Source organism: Corella eumyota, chromosome 1 (assembly GCF_963082875.1).
Source record: "Corella eumyota chromosome 1, kaCorEumy4.1, whole genome shotgun sequence".
Taxonomy (NCBI): domain Eukaryota; kingdom Metazoa; phylum Chordata; class Ascidiacea; order Phlebobranchia; family Corellidae; genus Corella; species Corella eumyota.
The window spans coordinates 18,542,470-18,560,724 of NC_137490.1; the positions used below are offsets into that span (position 1 = coordinate 18,542,470).

Here is an 18,255-nt window from a genome sequence, read left to right on the forward strand (position 1 = left end):
GGCAACCATGCGTTTTCTTTTCACCTCCTGTTCCCAAGCGGCAGAGTGTTGTTTCAGTGGCCTAGTTACAGTTTAATGTCAATTGTTACCTTAAAAAACGTGCTTAACCAAAAAACTATGTGGTTTAGCATAACTAGATATATTAAAAATTAAAAGAGGAAGGCTGGCGATATAGGTTAACCTCAATAATTTTAAAAAAAATTATAAGATTTTTATATTGAATAAATTTCAACCAAAATAAGATTTTAACAGATTAACCTGTTGTCTGTAATTCCAGTTTATAAACTAAAAATCCAATTTTCAAAATATCAAAAACGATTTTTTTTAGCGAAACATTTACAATAAGTTTAAAATGGCAAAAGAACTATTACGTGAATTACTTCAAGAGCTTGGGCCCCTTTCAGATTTAAAATCAGAATGTCCACGTAGAAAAGAGTATGAAAAAAACTATTGATTTTAATTTGTCAATATACAAATATCTAAATTTACCAAAACAGTATTTTTGTTACTTATACTAATTTAGAATAAGTTTGACGTTAAAGTTTTGATTCATGCTTGTTGTAATTATACTTCAAATAAAAATGTAACAACAGATTTTTTGTTTATATTATGTACAGAGATTACGATATGAAGCCATTTTCAAAAAACTCTATAGAGTTTGATTTAGTATCTACAATTATGGACTTAACTATTAGAGAACATGATGGCAATAGAGGCGGAGTATTCTCAAGTTACCACATAATAAAGGTATATCATTTCAACAATTCCAAGTTACTATGTCATTAAAAAAAAAATTGTTAACATGTAGATAATAAGTGTTCATCGTTAATAAAAACCTGGTTCTTAATTTTTGTGCCATCGGTCAATAAATATGTGTGATTAACTTTGAACGTAGACATTTTTTTAAAATCACAGAAAATGGGTTTTAACTGTTTTTATTAATATATGTTTGAATAGGTTGAACGAGTTTTGAATAGATGTTTGTTGAACAGATACGAACGTTTTGCTGACACTTTAGGTCGAAGAAATACCCGTCTTCTATACCATGGAACACATGCAAACAATGTAGAAGATATAATCGAGAATGGTACATTTTGACTTAAAATTGTAGCCCAGAAATTTTTACTTCCAATTTTTTTATTATTTCAACAGGATTTGACGAAAATGAAACAAATCCAAACGCAATGTTTGGTGGTGGATTTTATTTTGCTGATCTCTCATCAAAATCAAACCAGTATGTTGATGTCCGAAACAACAACGTAAAACGAAAGATATTGATATGCAGAGTGATGCTAGGTCAAATAATAATTTGTTAACGATTTGTAATAGTATATTTTTTCACAAACGATATGTTAATAAGTTTTAAAGGTATATCTGAAGCGTTATACCTTTCAAATAAATCTTTGGTTTTATTTTAGCACAAAGTTTTAATATTTATTGTTAACAACATCAAAGTTAGCATGGTGTAGTGGTCAGAACACTTCCTACACTGCATGGGACTTGGGTCGATTACCACGGCTAAAGATATATTGAAAAAAAGTTCAGCAATAATTGTTATTCTTTCTAGACGCTAAATTTATTTATTCACAGGTAACATGAAAGTACTCCAACGCCCAAGAAAAGGATATGATGAACCACCACCAGGTTATGATTCAATTATGGGAGATACATATGCAGGTTTTCTGACGTATCCAGAATATGTGGTCTATTATCCCGATCAGGTAAACGTACATCTCGCAACAAAAAGTGGTTTAAATGTTCAGTTGCTGAGCGAAAGTAAAATTGTTTTTTAGAAACATTATTTTATGGCTTTTCTAGACTTACCTTATCTTTATTTTTTAACACCCCCCGAACACAATAAAAGATCAGTGTGTTGTAGTTATTGATCTAAAATATTTGTAAATTGGGACTTTACCTTAAGTGAAAAAGTTTTTGAGCTAAAGTGAAAACTTATTTACACAGTAGGTCTACAGCAATCAATCGAATATTTAGGTTAATTTTTTACTTTTTTTACAGATATATCCAGAGTTAGTGGTGACTTACAAACTTGTGGCATAAGCACCTATTGTGGATAAAGAATTGTAAATATGGCCTATTCTTGCTTGTAGTTATAATATATTGTTTGTAGTGGTGGTTTGAAAATAAACTTAAGCATTGAAATGAAATATGAGAATGTCTTTGTTTCAATAAAAAGAAATAGAACAGCGCAATGAAGTCTAGTCACGAACAGTCAACTGTGTAACAGCAGCGAAAAAATAATTTTGCCTAAGGTAACTTCCCTAACGTTAAAACACCTAGGAAATTCCGCTCAAAAACTAATAGAATATAACTATAACTACTGACTGTAGCAATAATATAAGTAAGCTCTGACTGTAAAAAAATAGCGCATTGTTGTAATTTATAAAGATAATATAGTGATTAAATAAATTTAAAATATGGCTGAACAAACGTCAAAAGAACTACTCAGACAACTAGGCTCTTTAAAGGAACAACGATCAAAATGTCCACAGGGAAGAGGGTAAAACGATTTAATAATGTTTAAAAATAACTGATTGGGCCAAAATGTGCTCTACAATTTGCTGTATAAAACACAACTTGCATAATATAATTCATTCTAAGTTTTGATTTAAAGTACGTTATTAATACAAATAATTTTTCTATACAAGTTAAGCCTTTGATAAATTCCTATTCGTAAATTAGTTACGCAATTTTTAAATAATGTTTAATCTTTGCTCCAGAAACTTTAACATTGAGGAATTTACAAGAGATTCAATTGAATTTAATTTGGTTTCCAAAATGATGAATCAAACTATTAAAAAACATCGCGGTAATAGGGGTGGAATATTCTCATGTTACAACCTAGTCAAGGTAAATAATAGTTTAAATTCGTTGCTTCAATACATTCTTAATACATCAACACGATTCCACACTTTCGTTGCCAATAGATTGGAATTTATTCACGGTCTTTCTAAGCCGTGTCAATGGAGACACGTTGACACCAAACGTAACCCGGCTGACATAGCATCTCGAGGTCTTATGCCAGACAAAGTAGATAAGGCCGGAATTTGGTTTAATGGCCCGCAGTTTTTGGGTCAAGTTGTTAATGAATGGCCCGCTCGCCCACAAGTTTTGCCACCGCTTGCCAACGACGATCCTGAGTTGAAACAAGAACCAGCAAAGTGCAATTTCACAAAAGAAATTAGCAGCACTGGCATTGAGCGCCTTTTTTCTCGCTATTCATCTTTTTTCCGATTACAACGCTGCGTGGCATGGCTTCTTCGTTATAAGCAATACCTGAGGTGGAAGGCTGAAACTCGAAATTTAGCAGCAAGTTCAACTTCGTTTAACACCAATTTTCTTAGTCGTCAGGAGATAGATGCTGCCACTACCGCTATCGTACATGCTGTTCAGCACGACGTTTTTCCCGAGGTTATTAAGTTGCTTTCTAACCATGAGAACTTTCAGTCGCCTGTAGTAATGAGTAAAGGAGAACTTCGCAATTCAAAAGTTCTCAGCTCGTTGCAAAAGTTGTCACCCATTTTGGTCAATAATGTAATCTATGTTGGAGGAAGATTACAAAAGTCTTTGGTTGATAGGAATGCAAAGCATCAAATGATCTTGCCTTCAAACCACCCTGTCACTGCCCTCATTATTTCGTCTCATCACATACGTCAAGGTCATTCCGGAACCTTGCATGTGGTAGCCTCTATCCGGGAAAGTTTTTGGATTTTGCGTGGCCAGGCAGCTGTTCGAAAGGTACTACGAAACTGCAGACAATGTAGACGATGGAACGCGAAAATCGGTGAACAAATGATGGCCGCATTACCCTCATCAAGGGTTACTGCCAACAGGCCACCATTCACCTGTGTTGGTGTCGATTATATGGGCCCCATACCTGTCAAGCTGGGACGGAGCCAAGTTAAGCGATATGCTTGTGTTTTTACCTGTATGGCCACCAGAGCAGTCCATATTGAGGTTGCACAGTCGCTTGAAACAAGTGCCTTTATAGATGCATACAGAAGGTTCATTTCAAGAAGGCCAACACCGAAACAAATTTTTAGTGACAACGGCACTAATTTCGTCGGTGCCGAACGTGAATTGCGTATGGGTATAAGGAAATGGAATAAAAAACAAATGCATGATGCTATGTTGCAGAATGAAATAGATTGGAGATTTAATCCCCCTGCTGCAAGCCATCAAGGCGGAGTATGGGAGCGTATAATAAGAACAGTTCGAAAAATTATACGTTCAATCACCGGTGAACGAGTTCTTGACGACTACGGTCTCATGACGTTGCTCACTGAAGTTGAAAGGGTCTTGAATAACCGACCTTTAACCCCTATTAGTGATGATCCGCGAGACTTGGAAACGCTTTCTCCAAGTATGGTTTTAAAAGGAGCAATCGATATGTCATTGCCCCCTGGAGAATTTATAAAAGCGGATGGTTATAAAAAGTCATGGCGCCTGACCCAACTAGTCGTCGATCAATTCTGGACGCGATGGCTAAAAGAATATTTGCCGCTTTTGCAATTGCGACAAAAATGGCTTCGGCCCGTGAGAAATTTTGCTGTTGGTGACGTAGTGTTGATTGTGGATGACACAATTAAAAGAGGATACTGGCCGAAGGGAATTATAGAACAATGTGAAAGTGACTGTAACGGACTTGTACGACGCGTGCGTGTAAAAACCGCCACAACGGTCCTTTGGCGGGATATTAGAAAGCTGTGCCTTCTCGAAGCGCAGCAATGACTTATAACGCGTTTTTCTTTCATTCATTATTGCATGTATCGTTATCATTTCACCTCATGTCACTCGTGTGAACTTTCGTATTTTCTTACCCTTTGATGTGTACGATTATCGTATATTGTTATAATGTAATGTTTTCTTTTTTGACGATTATCTCACGTCATACTGTTTTTGTTTTTGATATAATGTACTTTGTTTATTGTGAAATGACTTCGTATATTTTGTTGTGTACTCGGTCATTTGGGGCCGGAATGTTAAGTCCATTTATGTGAAACTGATTTATATTTTCTCAATAATTTTAAATACAATTTCACACTCGGTTGGACACCATTAGCCGCTATTGTGCGCTTCTTTTTGGATCGCCTTATCGCCTGGTCATTTCAAGTTTTTCCCTTTTTTTCAGCGTTCTTAGTCACGTGATTTGTGTTTCGCCTTTTTTGTCTTTATTTGTATCGTAACTTGGAATAATTTTGGAACTCTACTTTTAGTACGTCATATATTTAGAATACGATTCGCCCTGTTCTAACAATTCATAAATGGTCTTTAGTTAGTTTTTGTTAAAAGTAATATTGATTTGTAAGTGTTAAGCCAGTATTGTTTTTGTTAATTGTTTTTCTTGTGTACTGAATATTGAATACATTGTAGAGTATTTCAATTGTTGTATCAGTCGAGTTAGACAGTTGCAATTCTGGGCCCATTATCGGTATTATTTTTATATTAACTGAGATCAATCTGTGATCAAGGGGCGTATTTTATTCTCCGATCAACCTATTGTTGGTCACGTGGGGTATAGTTAGACAAACCCTACAAAGTCAATACAGCAAAGGGACATGGTTTACCACCCTTCACACAAGTCATGGTTTGGCAACCATGCGTTTTCTTTTCACCTCCTGTTCCCAAGCGGCAGAGTGTTGTTTCAGTGGCCTAGTTACAGTTTAATGTCAATTGTTACCTTAAAAAACGTGCTTAACCAAAAAACTATGTGGTTTAGCATAACTAGATATATTAAAAATTAAAAGAGGAAGGCTGGCGATATAGGTTAACCTCAATAATTTTAAAAAAAATTATAAGATTTTTATATTGAATAAATTTCAACCAAAATAAGATTTTAACAGATTAACCTGTTGTCTGTAATTCCAGTTTATAAACTAAAAATCCAATTTTCAAAATATCAAAAACGATTTTTTTTAGCGAAACATTTACAATAAGTTTAAAATGGCAAAAGAACTATTACGTGAATTACTTCAAGAGCTTGGGCCCCTTTCAGATTTAAAATCAGAATGTCCACGTAGAAAAGAGTATGAAAAAAACTATTGATTTTAATTTGTCAATATACAAATATCTAAATTTACCAAAACAGTATTTTTGTTACTTATACTAATTTAGAATAAGTTTGACGTTAAAGTTTTAGTTCATGCTTGTTGTAATTATACTTCAAATAAAAATGTAACAACAGATTTTTTGTTTATATTATGTACAGAGATTACGATATGAAGCCATTTTCAAAAAACTCTATAGAGTTTGATTTAGTATCTACAATTATGGACTTAACTATTAGAGAACATGATGGCAATAGAGGCGGAGTATTCTCAAGTTACCACATAATAAAGGTATATCATTTCAACAATTCCAAGTTACTATGCCATTAAAAAAAAAATTGTTAACATGTAGATAATAAGTGTTCATCGTTAATAAAAACCTGGTTCTTAATTTTTGTGCCATCGGTCAATAAATATGTGTGATTAACTTTGAACGTAGACATTTTTTTAAAATCACAGAAAATGGGTTTTAACTGTTTTTATTAATATATGTTTGAATAGGTTGAACGAGTTTTGAATAGATGTTTGTTGAACAGATACGAACGTTTTGCTGACACTTTAGGTCGAAGAAATACCCGTCTTCTATACCATGGAACACATGCAAACAATGTAGAAGATATAATCGAGAATGGTACATTTTGACTTAAAATTGTAGCCCAGAAATTTTTACTTCCAATTTTTTTATTATTTCAACAGGATTTGACGAAAATGAAACAAATCCAAACGCAATGTTTGGTGGTGGATTTTATTTTGCTGATCTCTCATCAAAAGCAAACCAGTATGTTGATGTCCGAAACAACAACGTAAAACGAAAGATATTGATATGCAGAGTGATGCTAGGTCAAATAATAATTTGTTAACGATTTGTAATAGTATATTTTTTCACAAACGATATGTTAATAAGTTTTAAAGGTATATCTGAAGCGTTATACCTTTCAAATAAATCTTTGGTTTTATTTTAGCACAAAGTTTTAATATTTATTGTTAACAACATCAAAGTTAGCATGGTGTAGTGGTCAGAACACTTCCTACACTGCATGGGACTTGGGTCGATTACCACGGCTAAAGATATATTGAAAAAAAGTTCAGCAATAATTGTTATTCTTTCTAGACGCTAAATTTATTTATTCACAGGTAACATGAAAGTACTCCAACGCCCAAGAAAAGGATATGATGAACCACCACCAGGTTATGATTCAATTATGGGAGATACATATGCAGGTTTTCTGACGTATCCAGAATATGTGGTCTATTATCCCGATCAGGTAAACGTACATCTCGCAACAAAAAGTGGTTTAAATGTTCAGTTGCTGAGCGAAAGTAAAATTGTTTTTTAGAAACATTATTTTATGGCTTTTCTAGACTTACCTTATCTTTATTTTTTAACACCCCCCGAACACAATAAAAGATCAGTGTGTTGTAGTTATTGATCTAAAATATTTGTAAATTGGGACTTTACCTTAAGTGAAAAAGTTTTTGAGCTAAAGTGAAAACTTATTTACACAGTAGGTCTACAGCAATCAATCGAATATTTAGGTTAATTTTTTACTTTTTTTACAGATATATCCAGAGTTAGTGGTGACTTACAAACTTGTGGCATAAGCACCTATTGTGGATAAAGAATTGTAAATATGGCCTATTCTTGCTTGTAGTTATAATATATTGTTTGTAGTGGTGGTTTGAAAATAAACTTAAGCATTGAAATGAAATATGAGAATGTCTTTGTTTCAATAAAAAGAAATAGAACAGCGCAATGAAGTCTAGTCACGAACAGTCAACTGTGTAACAGCAGCGAAAAAATAATTTTGCCTAAGGTAACTTCCCTAACGTTAAAACACCTAGGAAATTCCGCTCAAAAACTAATAGAATATAACTATAACTACTGACTGTAGCAATAATATAAGTAAGCTCTGACTGTAAAAAAATAGCGCATTGTTGTAATTTATAAAGATAATATAGTGATTAAATAAAATTAAAATATGGCTGAACAAACGTCAAAAGAACTACTCAGACAACTAGGCTCTTTAAAGGAACAACGATCAAAATGTCCACAGGGAAGAGGGTAAAACGATTTAATAATGTTTAAAAATAACTGATTGCGCCAAAATGTGCTCTACAATTTGCTGTATAAAACACAAGTTGCATAATATAATTCATTCTAAGTTTTGATTTAAAGTACGTTATTAATACAAATAATTTTTCTATACAAGTTAAGCCTTTGATAAATTCCTATTCGTAAATTAGTTACGCAATTTTTGAATAATGTTTAATTTTTGCTACAGAAACTTTAACACTGAGGAATTTACAAGAGATTCAATTGAATTTAATTTGGTTTCCAAAATGATGAATCAAACTATTAAAAAACATCGCGGTAATAGGGGTGGAATATTCTCATGTTACAACCTAGTCAAGGTAAATAATAGTTTAAATTCGTACACTAATCTTTGTGTTTGTAGACCTAAATGTTAAAAATATTTTTATAAAAGGTTGAGCGAATATGGAATCAAAGTTTGTTGGACAAATACGAAAGTTTTTCGAAAACTGTTCGTTTAGGCGTTGGCCAACAACCAGCAAAAGATCGTCTACTTTATCATGGAACTAGCCCAAATGTTCTTGACAAAATTTTAAGCACAGGTAAAATAATATAAACAGTAGCCTACATAAAGTAAGCCGTCAAATATACAACAGTGTATTTGCTTTATAATACAGTTTTAAAACGAATATGGTTATACATACTTAAAACCCCAATCTTTTTTGTTTTATTATTTAATTAGAATATTTTTAATAAAAATAAATAAAACTGTTATGGTTTGCGACAGGATTTGACAAAAATGAAACAAGTCCAAACGGAATGTTTGGTGGTGGATTTTATTTTGCCGACATTTCATCAAAAGCAAACCAGTATGTTACTGTTCAAAACAACAGTAACAAACGAAAGATGTTAATATGCAGAGTATTGCTAGGTAAGAAGTACTTCATTGTGTGTCACAGTTTAATTGTAAAGAATTGTTAACACGTAGGCTGTATCCCCTTTAGTATTGTAAAACAAGTTAATTGCTTTCTTTTTGCGAAATTCAAACATTAATAGTCGACAAAACGTGTTTTGCAAATATTTGTTATTCACAAACATGAAGTTTAATATACATTATACAGGAAATATGAAAACACATCACCACAGCGAGAGATTTACTCAATTACCACCGGGTTTTCATTCAGTTAAAGGAGTTCCATCTGATACCGAGAAAGGGTTGAATTATCCGGAATATGTGGTTTATGAATCTAAACAGGTACGTCAATGTTTTTAAAGTATATTGTTCATACGCGCAGGCTTGGTGTTATCTGATGTGATGTGATAAAAAACTTTGACATAACGTCACAGCACAATATTGTGTATAGTAAATACTACACCTAAACGTTGTAAAGTTGACATCATTTAATTAGTAATATTACTTGACTTATAGGTGGTTTTAACATTGGGATTTTACCTGATGTGAAATTATTCTCTAAATATTTATTTGTACAGCAAGGCAATCAAGTACTTTAATTGATTTTTGAATTTATTTGCAGATTTATCCTGAATTGGTGGTGACTTACAAACTTGTAGCATAAATAACTCTTTTAAACAAATGGCTCGTAAAAAAAATTAAATACGATTTAGTGCAACCTGTAATAAGGTTATCCAATCAACCATATATTTTATAATTTAAACATACGGACCTAACTTTTTGCAAAATATTACTAGTATTTTATGTTAATTTCTATAACACACTAATATTCAAAGTGATGACAATGTTTATGTGTGTTGAATAAAAAAATTCGTTTTTCGAAGAATGCAGCCTAGTACAAAATAAAAGTTTAACAAAAAAGAGATGTTATTCATTAGCAGTCAGGTGTAAGTGAATATAAAAAATTAAAACACAAATGCTTAGTAAGTTACACCTGGTTGGTTGTATTTAAACTAAGCGAAACATTATAATCCAGATGGTAAAACCTCTTGACGTAACGCAATAAAAAACAAAGACCTTATAAACAGGTGACTTTAGTGAAGGCTTGCCTAAACAATTTTTTACTTCGGCTGTTAAACAAGTTTAAAGAATGTTTTTTATTTTTGCTTAGTTGCAAGCATTTAATAGAAATCATGGCAGAACAGTTATCAAGCGATTTACTTCAACATCTAGACTATCGGAAAAGACAAAAACTAAAATACCCACCGGGAAAAGGGTACAAAAAATAACTTTAATAGCTATAAAATGTTAAAATAAACGTCATATCAAGCGTAGTTTGATTGTTCATTGTATAGTAAAAAACAGTTTTGTTACCTTTTTATAGCACTTGATTTTATGTTAGAAACTACAATGCCTATCAGTTTTCCAGCGATTCGGTTGAATTTAGATTAATTTCTAACATGATGAATCAAACCATCAAAAAACACTGCGGTAATAAAAGTGGAGTATTTTCGCGTTACAACATAATCAAGGTACTGGACAATTTGAAATATATAACCTAACATTATTTTTTTAAATCAAAAAAGGGATATTTGCTTGTTTAAATATTTTTATATCCAAATTATACTGTTAAAGTACCAGATTGAAAAAGTTGCAAAAGTAAACATATACATTTACGTTTAATAGGTTGAGCGTATATTAAATCGAAGTTTGTTGGACAAATACAGACATGTTATGACAACTATTCGCCTTGGTGCAGAACAACAACCGCATGGAACAAGCCCAGGTGTATTCGAAAGAATAGTCAGAAGGGGTATATTTTATTGATATAAACAGAAAAAAACACGACTTTTATTCATCTTGAAAGTTTAACGTTTAATATTGATTTTACAGAGATGTACAAATAAAAAATAAAAACAATTTTACAGACATGGACAAACACAAACATGCTTCGACAACTATTCGCCTTGGTGCAGCAAAACAACGGCCAAAAGAACGTCTACTTTTTCATGGAACAAGACATGACGTTGTTAAAAAAATAATCAGTCGTGGTATGCTTTAAAAAAAAGGTCTAAACAAAAATTAGAAACCTTTAGTGAATTTAGGAGTAAATGTTCGATATTATACTTAAACAGGTTTTGACAAAAATGAAACAAATCCACAAAGAATGTTTGGTGGAGGATTTTATTTTGCTGACATCTCATCAAAAGCGAACCAGTATGTTGTTGAACAAGATGACGGAGAAAGAGAAATGCTAATTTGCAGAGTATTGTTGGGTTAGATAATAACCTTTTTGTATGACGTAAACTTTCAATCACAACCCTTCAAATAAATTTTCGCATGCTATATTGGGAGTTGTAATTGTCAACGAATTACGCTGGCAAACATTTATATTTAATGGTAATAATTAATATCTTACAGGAAATATGAAAACTCATCACCACAGTGAGAAATTTACTAAATTACCACGGGGTTTTCACTCAGTTAAAGGAGTTCCATCTGACATTGAAGGTGGACTGAGGTATCCAGAATATGTGGTCTACAACTCCAAACAAGTATGTTTACATTTTAACTGTATTTGATGCTAATGTTTACAGCATAAATTTCCCAAACTATTAGGGTTTGGGTAGTAAAATTTTTTATATTGAATGGATATTTATAAAACATCAACTTTTTAAGAAATAAACCTTTTATCATTTTTTAATAACATAACATCCAACCGAGTATTCCCGTTAATTTTTTACTTCATTTTTACAGATATATCCTGAGTTAGTGGTGACTTACAAACTCGTAGCTTGAAGAATTCTTGTAGATTTACTAACTAAATTTAATTCGTTTTAGCTTGTTTCAAATTTGGTGTAGGTGTTATGTCCATTATCGATTTTTATTATATTTTTGAAATGATGTAATGGCGAGAGGTCACTAAAAAAAAGTAAGGTTAAAGTAAGGTTTAACATATAATTTAACCTTTGCTTTTATACATAATTCGTTGATAATATACTCTGTAGTTTGTGTTTCATGTCATATTTTTGTGTCGCATTTATTTTGCATTTCCTGTAGTTTCAATTGTAATTAAAAGCCGCTTGTACAGATTACATTTGGTAGATTGAATCCTTGGGCAGGTTTTGGTAATAAGTTAGCGAGTTTGATTTAACACGACTATTTTGTGTATTTTAATTAAGTGTGACCTTCTTATCGATGCTCATCTTTGCAGCGTACTCTATTAGGGTTTAATAATTGTTTAAGCCATAGTAGAAGTTTTATATTACAGTAGGACTACCCAAAATTCGTTTTAAAATTGCTTTATACTCATATAAAATGTTTTATTTAATTCTAGCTCACCGCTCTGTTTAATTCATAATGTTGAAAAATCAAATTACATTAAAAAAATATAATAAAAATGTAGGTTAATTAAAAGATCTTGTATTTTTATTAAAAAACAAATTAAATTTAACTTCGGTTTCTTTTGTGATGTTTATGTTGGCTGACATCTCTCTTCTTGTGTTTCCCGCATCTTACTTCTTTCTCCGAAGATAAACTATCGTTCTCGCTTCCGGAGAATGACCTATCTGGCTTTCTGTGTTTTTTGCTCTTTTTAACATCACGTGCTCGTTTTGGTGATTCATCACGAGAAGTAGGAGGTGATCGATTATCACGTGATCTCTTATTTGAGTCACGAGATTTTTTATAAGATTCACGATCATTTTCATCACGATATCTTTTATGTGACTCGTGATTATATGATCTTTTTTGAGATTCATGATCATATTCACGTGAATTTTTATAATCACGAGCTCTCTTATGACTGGATGAATCATGTGAACGTCTGTTAATTTCATGCTCATGATACCTACCATGGGAATTGTGATCACGCGATCGTTTGTGAGAGTCATAATCACGTGATCGTTCATGAGATGGGCGCTCTTTTTGTTTTCTTTTATTGGAATGTTTATCATCATCAACACTTCTTCTTTCCTCTTGTTTATTTCTTCTTTTTTCATGATTTTCATGATCTTGTTTGGAGTTATATTTATCATGGATGTTTTTTCGTTCAATATCCTAGATCAAGTTTAAAGTGAAAATTAAAGAAGCAGTTACAAATCAAACTGCTATACAGTTTGCAAATATAAAAAAATTTAAAATAAAAACAAAATTTACCTTTTCTTTGTCATTACTGAACTTTGGAAACTGCAACTTTGAAACAGACTGACTGAAATCGACGTGAATTCTTCTATCATCAATTAACACATTATCCATCTTATTATAGGCTTTTTCACACATCTCGGGTTCTTCAAATTCAATAAAAGCATACTGAAGGGATTCCCCCGTCTTGAAATCCCGGATGACCTCACATGATATTATAGTTCCAAACCTAATATTAAAATTAAAAAAGATTTTTGAAAAAAAATTTATAATCAAGATCACATTAAAAGGTTGTTTTTACCTGGAGAAGATGATTTCTAAATCTTCATCAGTTGTGATTGAGTTTAGTTTACAAACAAATAAAACATTGTCAGGTGGTTTCACATCTTTATCTGGCAAGTCACCTATAATTTCTAACACCTAAATACATTTAACTTTATTTGTTAGTTTTTATAATTTTAAAGATAAAATATCATCATCGAACTTAATTTACCTGAGCTCGATGACTTGCATCTTTTTTCTCCTCTTTAAGAGCAACCTCCTCCGGTTCTAATCCCTCGTCATCCTCCAGTGATTCATCTGCTCCGATCCTTAAACATCCTTCAATTTGTTCTTTGGTCGGCTCTGGTGATCGATCTGGTATAACCAATCCTAAAAGAATATTTTTTATTAAAAAAATTGGTTTTAAAGCAATAAAATATTTAAATTGAATAACAATTCAAAATAAAAATGGCAATATTTTAACTTAAAATGTGATTATTTTCTAAGTCAAACCTTGGGGATCTTCCAGAGGGTCATCTAATATAATCGTGTGAGTTATTCTGATATCTTGATAGGGTCGGTAGGAGTTGTCACAGAATGCTTCACTTATCTTTAATAACACGTCCAGCCCTGTTGTGCAAAAAGTGTTAACAAATGTGATATATCATGCCTTTAAAATATGCTTAGGACAAGAAAAGTTAGTAAAATATATCTTAATTAAAACATACTTAAAAAAATATAGTTTTAAATTGATGTATTATGATTATAAATTATGATTATACAAAAAGCATATAATATAGTTTAGTTTACCTTCAGCCACCTCTCCAAACACTGTATGAACACCATCAAGAGAATCCAATCCTTCATTTAATGTCAATAGAAACTGAGATCCATGGAAACCATTCCCATCATTCACCATGGAGATTTGACCTGTACATTTTAAAATTATTCCAATAACCTAAACTTGACTTAAAATAATTTGTATTTCAATGGGAAAAAAATTGCAAAGTTGTAACTTGATATATATACCTGCTTTAGTGTGTTTAATTTTAGGTATTTTTTCAGCATCAAAAAACTTCGCTTGATCTCCGTACAATATTCTGAATATTGATTCACCCCCTCTTCCAGTTCCTATAAGAATTTAAAATAATAATTTGTAAAAAAAATTTAGAAAAAGGTGGTCAAAATTTAGTAAACAAAAAAATCGAGCAACTCAATATCTTAAGTTGAATAAAACTACTAACCAGTTGGATCTCCAGTTTGTGCTACAAAGTTTCTTTGTACAGAATGGAATATGCAATAATTATAATATTTGATTTTACATAACTTCAGAAAATTTAGGCAACTTCTTGGTCTTTCTTTGATATAAAGATCAACTGTAATATCTCCAACTGTTGTCTCAATTATAACAGACATTTTAAAATAATATTACTATAATCTGTATAGATAAATAAGGTATTAGTAATAATATATTGTAACAAAGTTTATGTTAATCTATAAAAGACAAAAATTGACATATAAATATTTGTTTTATTTAATATATATGTTTAATAATTAATATTTACAACTTCAACAAAATATACAATGTTAATTCGAAACTAATTAGTATTCAACAAAACTATGATTAATGTTGGGGGTAAATAAAAATTGTGTATATATGTATAAGATGAAAACTGTAACATTTTTGTTAGTTTTTTTGCATATATTATATAATTTAAATATTGAAATTTATTCACATATGAACTATTAAAGTATATATATATAGTTAAGTGCATCGAAATCTTATAAAGTCTACAAACAAAAAGTTAATAATATTGCTAAATTTTAAAATAACTATAGTTAGCTTGTTGAAGATATACAATCGCTATGTAACAGCAATATAATACTTCACCAGGTAAGCGCAAATTACTTTTTTTTATTTGGTATTTAATTTAAAGAAAACATGTGGCTCTGTATGCAACAACACCACCCTGTATTCCACTTAACTTTAACACCACATTTGAAGGAATGAATAGAATCACGCCAGGCTGCACTTCGATATCCTCTACTTTTGCACTTCCTTCAATAAACAACACAATACTTGCACTTTCATGAGAGGTAAACTCATACGAGCTTTGATTTTCAGGAACAACAACTTTAACCACTGCAAAATCATCGACAGGTGGGTTATAAATCAGCTCACATGCATCTCCACTTGTTTCTGGCTTAAACTTTTGCTCTTGAACAGTCGATGGTAAATAGTTTAACATTTCGCACAGAGTTGGAGCATCTACAAGCTTAGGAGTAAGCCCTGCACGTACAACATTGTCCGAACAAGCCATACATTCGATACAATCTCCACTTAAGTAAGCATGAGGAATATTTGCTCCCAAAAATATTGCCTCACCAGGTGAAAGATACACATGATTCAAAAAGTAGATTACAAAACATCCAATGTCACCTGGAAACTGTGAATGTAATCTCAGAAGAAGTTCACCATGCATTGGTGAGATGTCTTCATTATTTTTTACCATTTTTTCTAATTTTGAAACCAAGTTGTTGAGATTTTCTTCAAGTTTGACTTTATCACATAAAATAACATTACTAAAACATTCTTTTAGTGAACCTTCTTGTTTTGCTCTTAGCTTGTCAGCAGAATCTTTTCCAATAACAGCCTCTAGCTCGGGAACTCTATCAAGAAATTCAATCATTTCGTTTAAGGGTCGAAAACCACATAAAGCTTCAAATTCTGTAAGAGCAATCGCCATTTCTGGTTTGTGGTTTGGATCCTTGTAAACATCAGGTCTTTCTGCAAACAACTTTTCGGCTAGCTTCTTATTTGGATGAGCTTGAATGGAAAGTGATTTGGCAACACTGAGAACCTTAAAAAGATAGGGCAACTCTCCAAACTTTTCGGTAACTTTTGATCCCAAAACACTTGGATTTTCTTTTATAAATTCCAGAAGTGTTTTATTCCCAATCATGCTTGGTGCTTTAGTGTGCGCCCCCATCCATAACTCAGCGTAGGGTTCGTTTGGCTTTAGCTCAAAATTACAATTCGCGTTTGCACAAAGTGTAGCAACTTTGCTTTCTTGGCCAATTTTGCCCCATTGATATTTCTGTACTGCTCCTTGTATTTTGATAACCTTATTAGCCATAGTTGTCACTGACATAAAATACCGCAAATATGCAAACAACACTAAATACACTAACGAAAATGTATAAATAAACTAATTAACAAAAATACATCAACAACTTCTTAAAAATATACAAAACGTGAATTGCTAACGCACGATAGTGAGTGTCACTAATTTGCGACGCAAACATTAAAACCCGGCATATTTTTTTACTTTTTGAGCACAACTACCAGGCCAAAAACAAACTTTAAATTTAAATTTTCTAATAAATTAATCAAAAATGCCGTCCATATAACTTTAGTTGTGATAATTTTATTAACATTAACGTACAAAACTATCACCAACTAGACCATGCATTTCTCCAGACTTTTCGTCGTCTATTTAAAATCATTCATTCGTAGCCAAGTTATTTAAACACTCAAAAACAAAATCTTATTTCGTATTTATTCATGTTTGTCGAGCAACTAAACGTAACGTTAGGTTTAGGTATATATAGGCATACGATACCAATATAAAACTCATTATGACATTCGAATTTTGTAGATACAAGAATATAGAAGTGTTATATAATTAGGATAAACATAAGAAAAACAGTAGTCTTTTTTTAACGTAATATTTCTTGTTCTACACAGAATTCTATGTAATAGGTTGTTTATTTTGAAGTTATAAGCGTGGTTCCTAAATTACAAAATATGAAGCTGTTAATTTTATGTTTGTTAGTTTCCCTACCGCTTTTTTTTGCTGAAGGTAAGTAAATTCAAAATGTCCCCCATAACGCCTATACAGGTATGTTAAAGCATTCAAATTAAACAAATAATCTTTTTGATTTTTAAGACGATGTAAAGAGATTCGAATTAAATGTAGACTGTAAAGACAACGAAGCTCACTGTGAAAAAATTTTACATGAAAAATTGGCAGCAGTTTCTGAACAACATGGCGTTAAAATGCAGTTGGAAAAACTTGATAAAGAAAAGCCACTAATACATGATGACCTTTAAAATTTTATTTTACCAAGCTTATATCATATTTGTATATATTTAAAATGATTTATGCATCGCACTTATTCAATGTTTTGCCCAATAATTTTGCGTAATAATCTATTTTAAAAATACATTGTTGTTAAGTAATACAGTTAACTTTTTTAACGATAGAAATTTTTTTTAAATATGGCTTTGTTAATAATTTTATACGTTCAATGGGTATATTAAAGCCTGCCTAGTTTTATAAAAAAAATCATAACTGATATTAACCCAAAATAATTAGGTACTAGTGTACGTCATACAATTGTGAATAAAGCATTTCTCTGTATCGAAAATGTTGTAAAAATTGGAACTTTCAATTTCCTTTTCTTTTATAATAAGCTAATTATTATGTACATTTCAATAAAAAGCGCATAAAAAAGTTATCATTACTGAGTATAGTTAAGCTATTTTAATAAGTTTTTACTTAGAAAAACGTAACCTAAGGAAACGCAATAAAAGAAATAAAAAACAAACAAATATGAAGTTGTTTATCTTATGTATGTTGGCTTCGCTGTCTCTAATCCTTGCAGAAAGTAAGTAACTTCCAGTTTACAAATTTAAGTCTAGAAAGTAAGGTTAAATGTTAAAACCTACTTTTATAAATCTTAGGTGGTGTCAATAGATTTCAATTGACAGTGGACTGTAAAAAAGACGAACCTAACTGCGAAGAAATCCTGCAAGAAAAATTTACTGCTATTCTTGA

At 31.6% G+C, this 18,255-nt stretch overlaps 7 protein-coding genes and 1 long non-coding RNA gene across 9 annotated transcripts; 6 read left to right on the top strand and 2 right to left on the bottom strand.

The window, feature by feature from the left end:
* Positions 1-104: 104 nt before the first annotated feature.
* LOC145742811 (poly [ADP-ribose] polymerase tankyrase-like) lies at positions 105-2,165 on the top strand. Its single transcript, XM_082560632.1, has 6 exons — positions 105-435; positions 618-747; positions 958-1,087; positions 1,153-1,296; positions 1,591-1,721; positions 2,017-2,165. The coding sequence occupies exons 1-6, from the start codon at positions 353-355 to the stop codon at positions 2,056-2,058; spliced, it is 660 nt and encodes a 219-aa protein (XP_082416758.1). The 5' UTR covers positions 105-352; the 3' UTR covers positions 2,059-2,165.
* Positions 2,166-2,274: 109 nt separating this feature from the next.
* Positions 2,275-5,317, top strand: LOC145742764 (uncharacterized). 2 transcript variants are annotated; one of them, XM_082560561.1, is made up of 2 exons: positions 2,275-2,518; positions 2,739-5,317. In XM_082560561.1, exons 1-2 carry the CDS (start codon positions 2,436-2,438, stop codon positions 4,747-4,749), a joined length of 2,094 nt encoding a protein of 697 aa, XP_082416687.1. In that variant the 5' UTR covers positions 2,275-2,435; the 3' UTR covers positions 4,750-5,317. The 2 variants fall into 2 exon arrangements, with proteins under 2 accessions (XP_082416687.1, XP_082416695.1); XM_082560569.1 differs by lacking the exon at positions 2,275-2,518 and having other exon boundaries at positions 2,738-2,868; positions 2,946-5,317.
* A 406-nt stretch (positions 5,318-5,723) lies between these two features.
* On the top strand, positions 5,724-7,774 carry LOC145742805 (poly [ADP-ribose] polymerase tankyrase-like). Its single transcript, XM_082560619.1, has 6 exons — positions 5,724-6,044; positions 6,227-6,356; positions 6,567-6,696; positions 6,762-6,905; positions 7,200-7,330; positions 7,626-7,774. The coding sequence occupies exons 1-6, from the start codon at positions 5,962-5,964 to the stop codon at positions 7,665-7,667; spliced, it is 660 nt and encodes a 219-aa protein (XP_082416745.1). The 5' UTR covers positions 5,724-5,961; the 3' UTR covers positions 7,668-7,774.
* A 109-nt stretch (positions 7,775-7,883) lies between these two features.
* Positions 7,884-9,900, top strand: LOC145742795 (poly [ADP-ribose] polymerase tankyrase-2-like). The gene is made up of 6 exons (XM_082560607.1): positions 7,884-8,127; positions 8,348-8,477; positions 8,552-8,699; positions 8,885-9,028; positions 9,219-9,352; positions 9,633-9,900. The coding sequence occupies exons 1-6, from the start codon at positions 8,045-8,047 to the stop codon at positions 9,672-9,674; spliced, it is 681 nt and encodes a 226-aa protein (XP_082416733.1). The 5' UTR covers positions 7,884-8,044; the 3' UTR covers positions 9,675-9,900.
* Positions 9,901-9,976: 76 nt separating this feature from the next.
* On the top strand, positions 9,977-12,099 carry LOC145742787 (poly [ADP-ribose] polymerase tankyrase-like). The gene is made up of 8 exons (XM_082560594.1): positions 9,977-10,098; positions 10,182-10,286; positions 10,413-10,542; positions 10,697-10,823; positions 10,939-11,061; positions 11,146-11,286; positions 11,432-11,565; positions 11,768-12,099. Exons 2-8 carry the CDS (start codon positions 10,204-10,206, stop codon positions 11,807-11,809), a joined length of 780 nt encoding a protein of 259 aa, XP_082416720.1. The 5' UTR covers positions 9,977-10,098; positions 10,182-10,203; the 3' UTR covers positions 11,810-12,099.
* A 256-nt stretch (positions 12,100-12,355) lies between these two features.
* Positions 12,356-14,846, bottom strand: LOC145742780 (peptidyl-prolyl cis-trans isomerase-like 4). Its single transcript, XM_082560581.1, has 8 exons — positions 14,659-14,846; positions 14,444-14,545; positions 14,225-14,344; positions 13,928-14,044; positions 13,647-13,804; positions 13,455-13,573; positions 13,169-13,382; positions 12,356-13,069 (listed from the first exon to the last, which is right to left on the bottom strand). Exons 1-8 carry the CDS (start codon positions 14,828-14,830, stop codon positions 12,461-12,463), a joined length of 1,611 nt encoding a protein of 536 aa, XP_082416707.1. The 5' UTR covers positions 14,831-14,846; the 3' UTR covers positions 12,356-12,460.
* A 205-nt stretch (positions 14,847-15,051) lies between these two features.
* Positions 15,052-16,742, bottom strand: LOC145754887 (mannose-6-phosphate isomerase-like). Its single transcript, XM_082571050.1, has one exon. The coding sequence runs from the start codon at positions 16,564-16,566 to the stop codon at positions 15,346-15,348; it is 1,221 nt and encodes a 406-aa protein (XP_082427176.1). The 5' UTR covers positions 16,567-16,742; the 3' UTR covers positions 15,052-15,345.
* A 418-nt stretch (positions 16,743-17,160) lies between these two features.
* On the top strand, positions 17,161-18,005 carry LOC145763518 (uncharacterized). The gene is made up of 2 exons (XR_014288429.1): positions 17,161-17,277; positions 17,365-18,005. It is a non-coding gene; the product is annotated as an uncharacterized LOC145763518 (long non-coding RNA).
* The last annotated feature ends 250 nt before the right edge of the window (positions 18,006-18,255 follow it).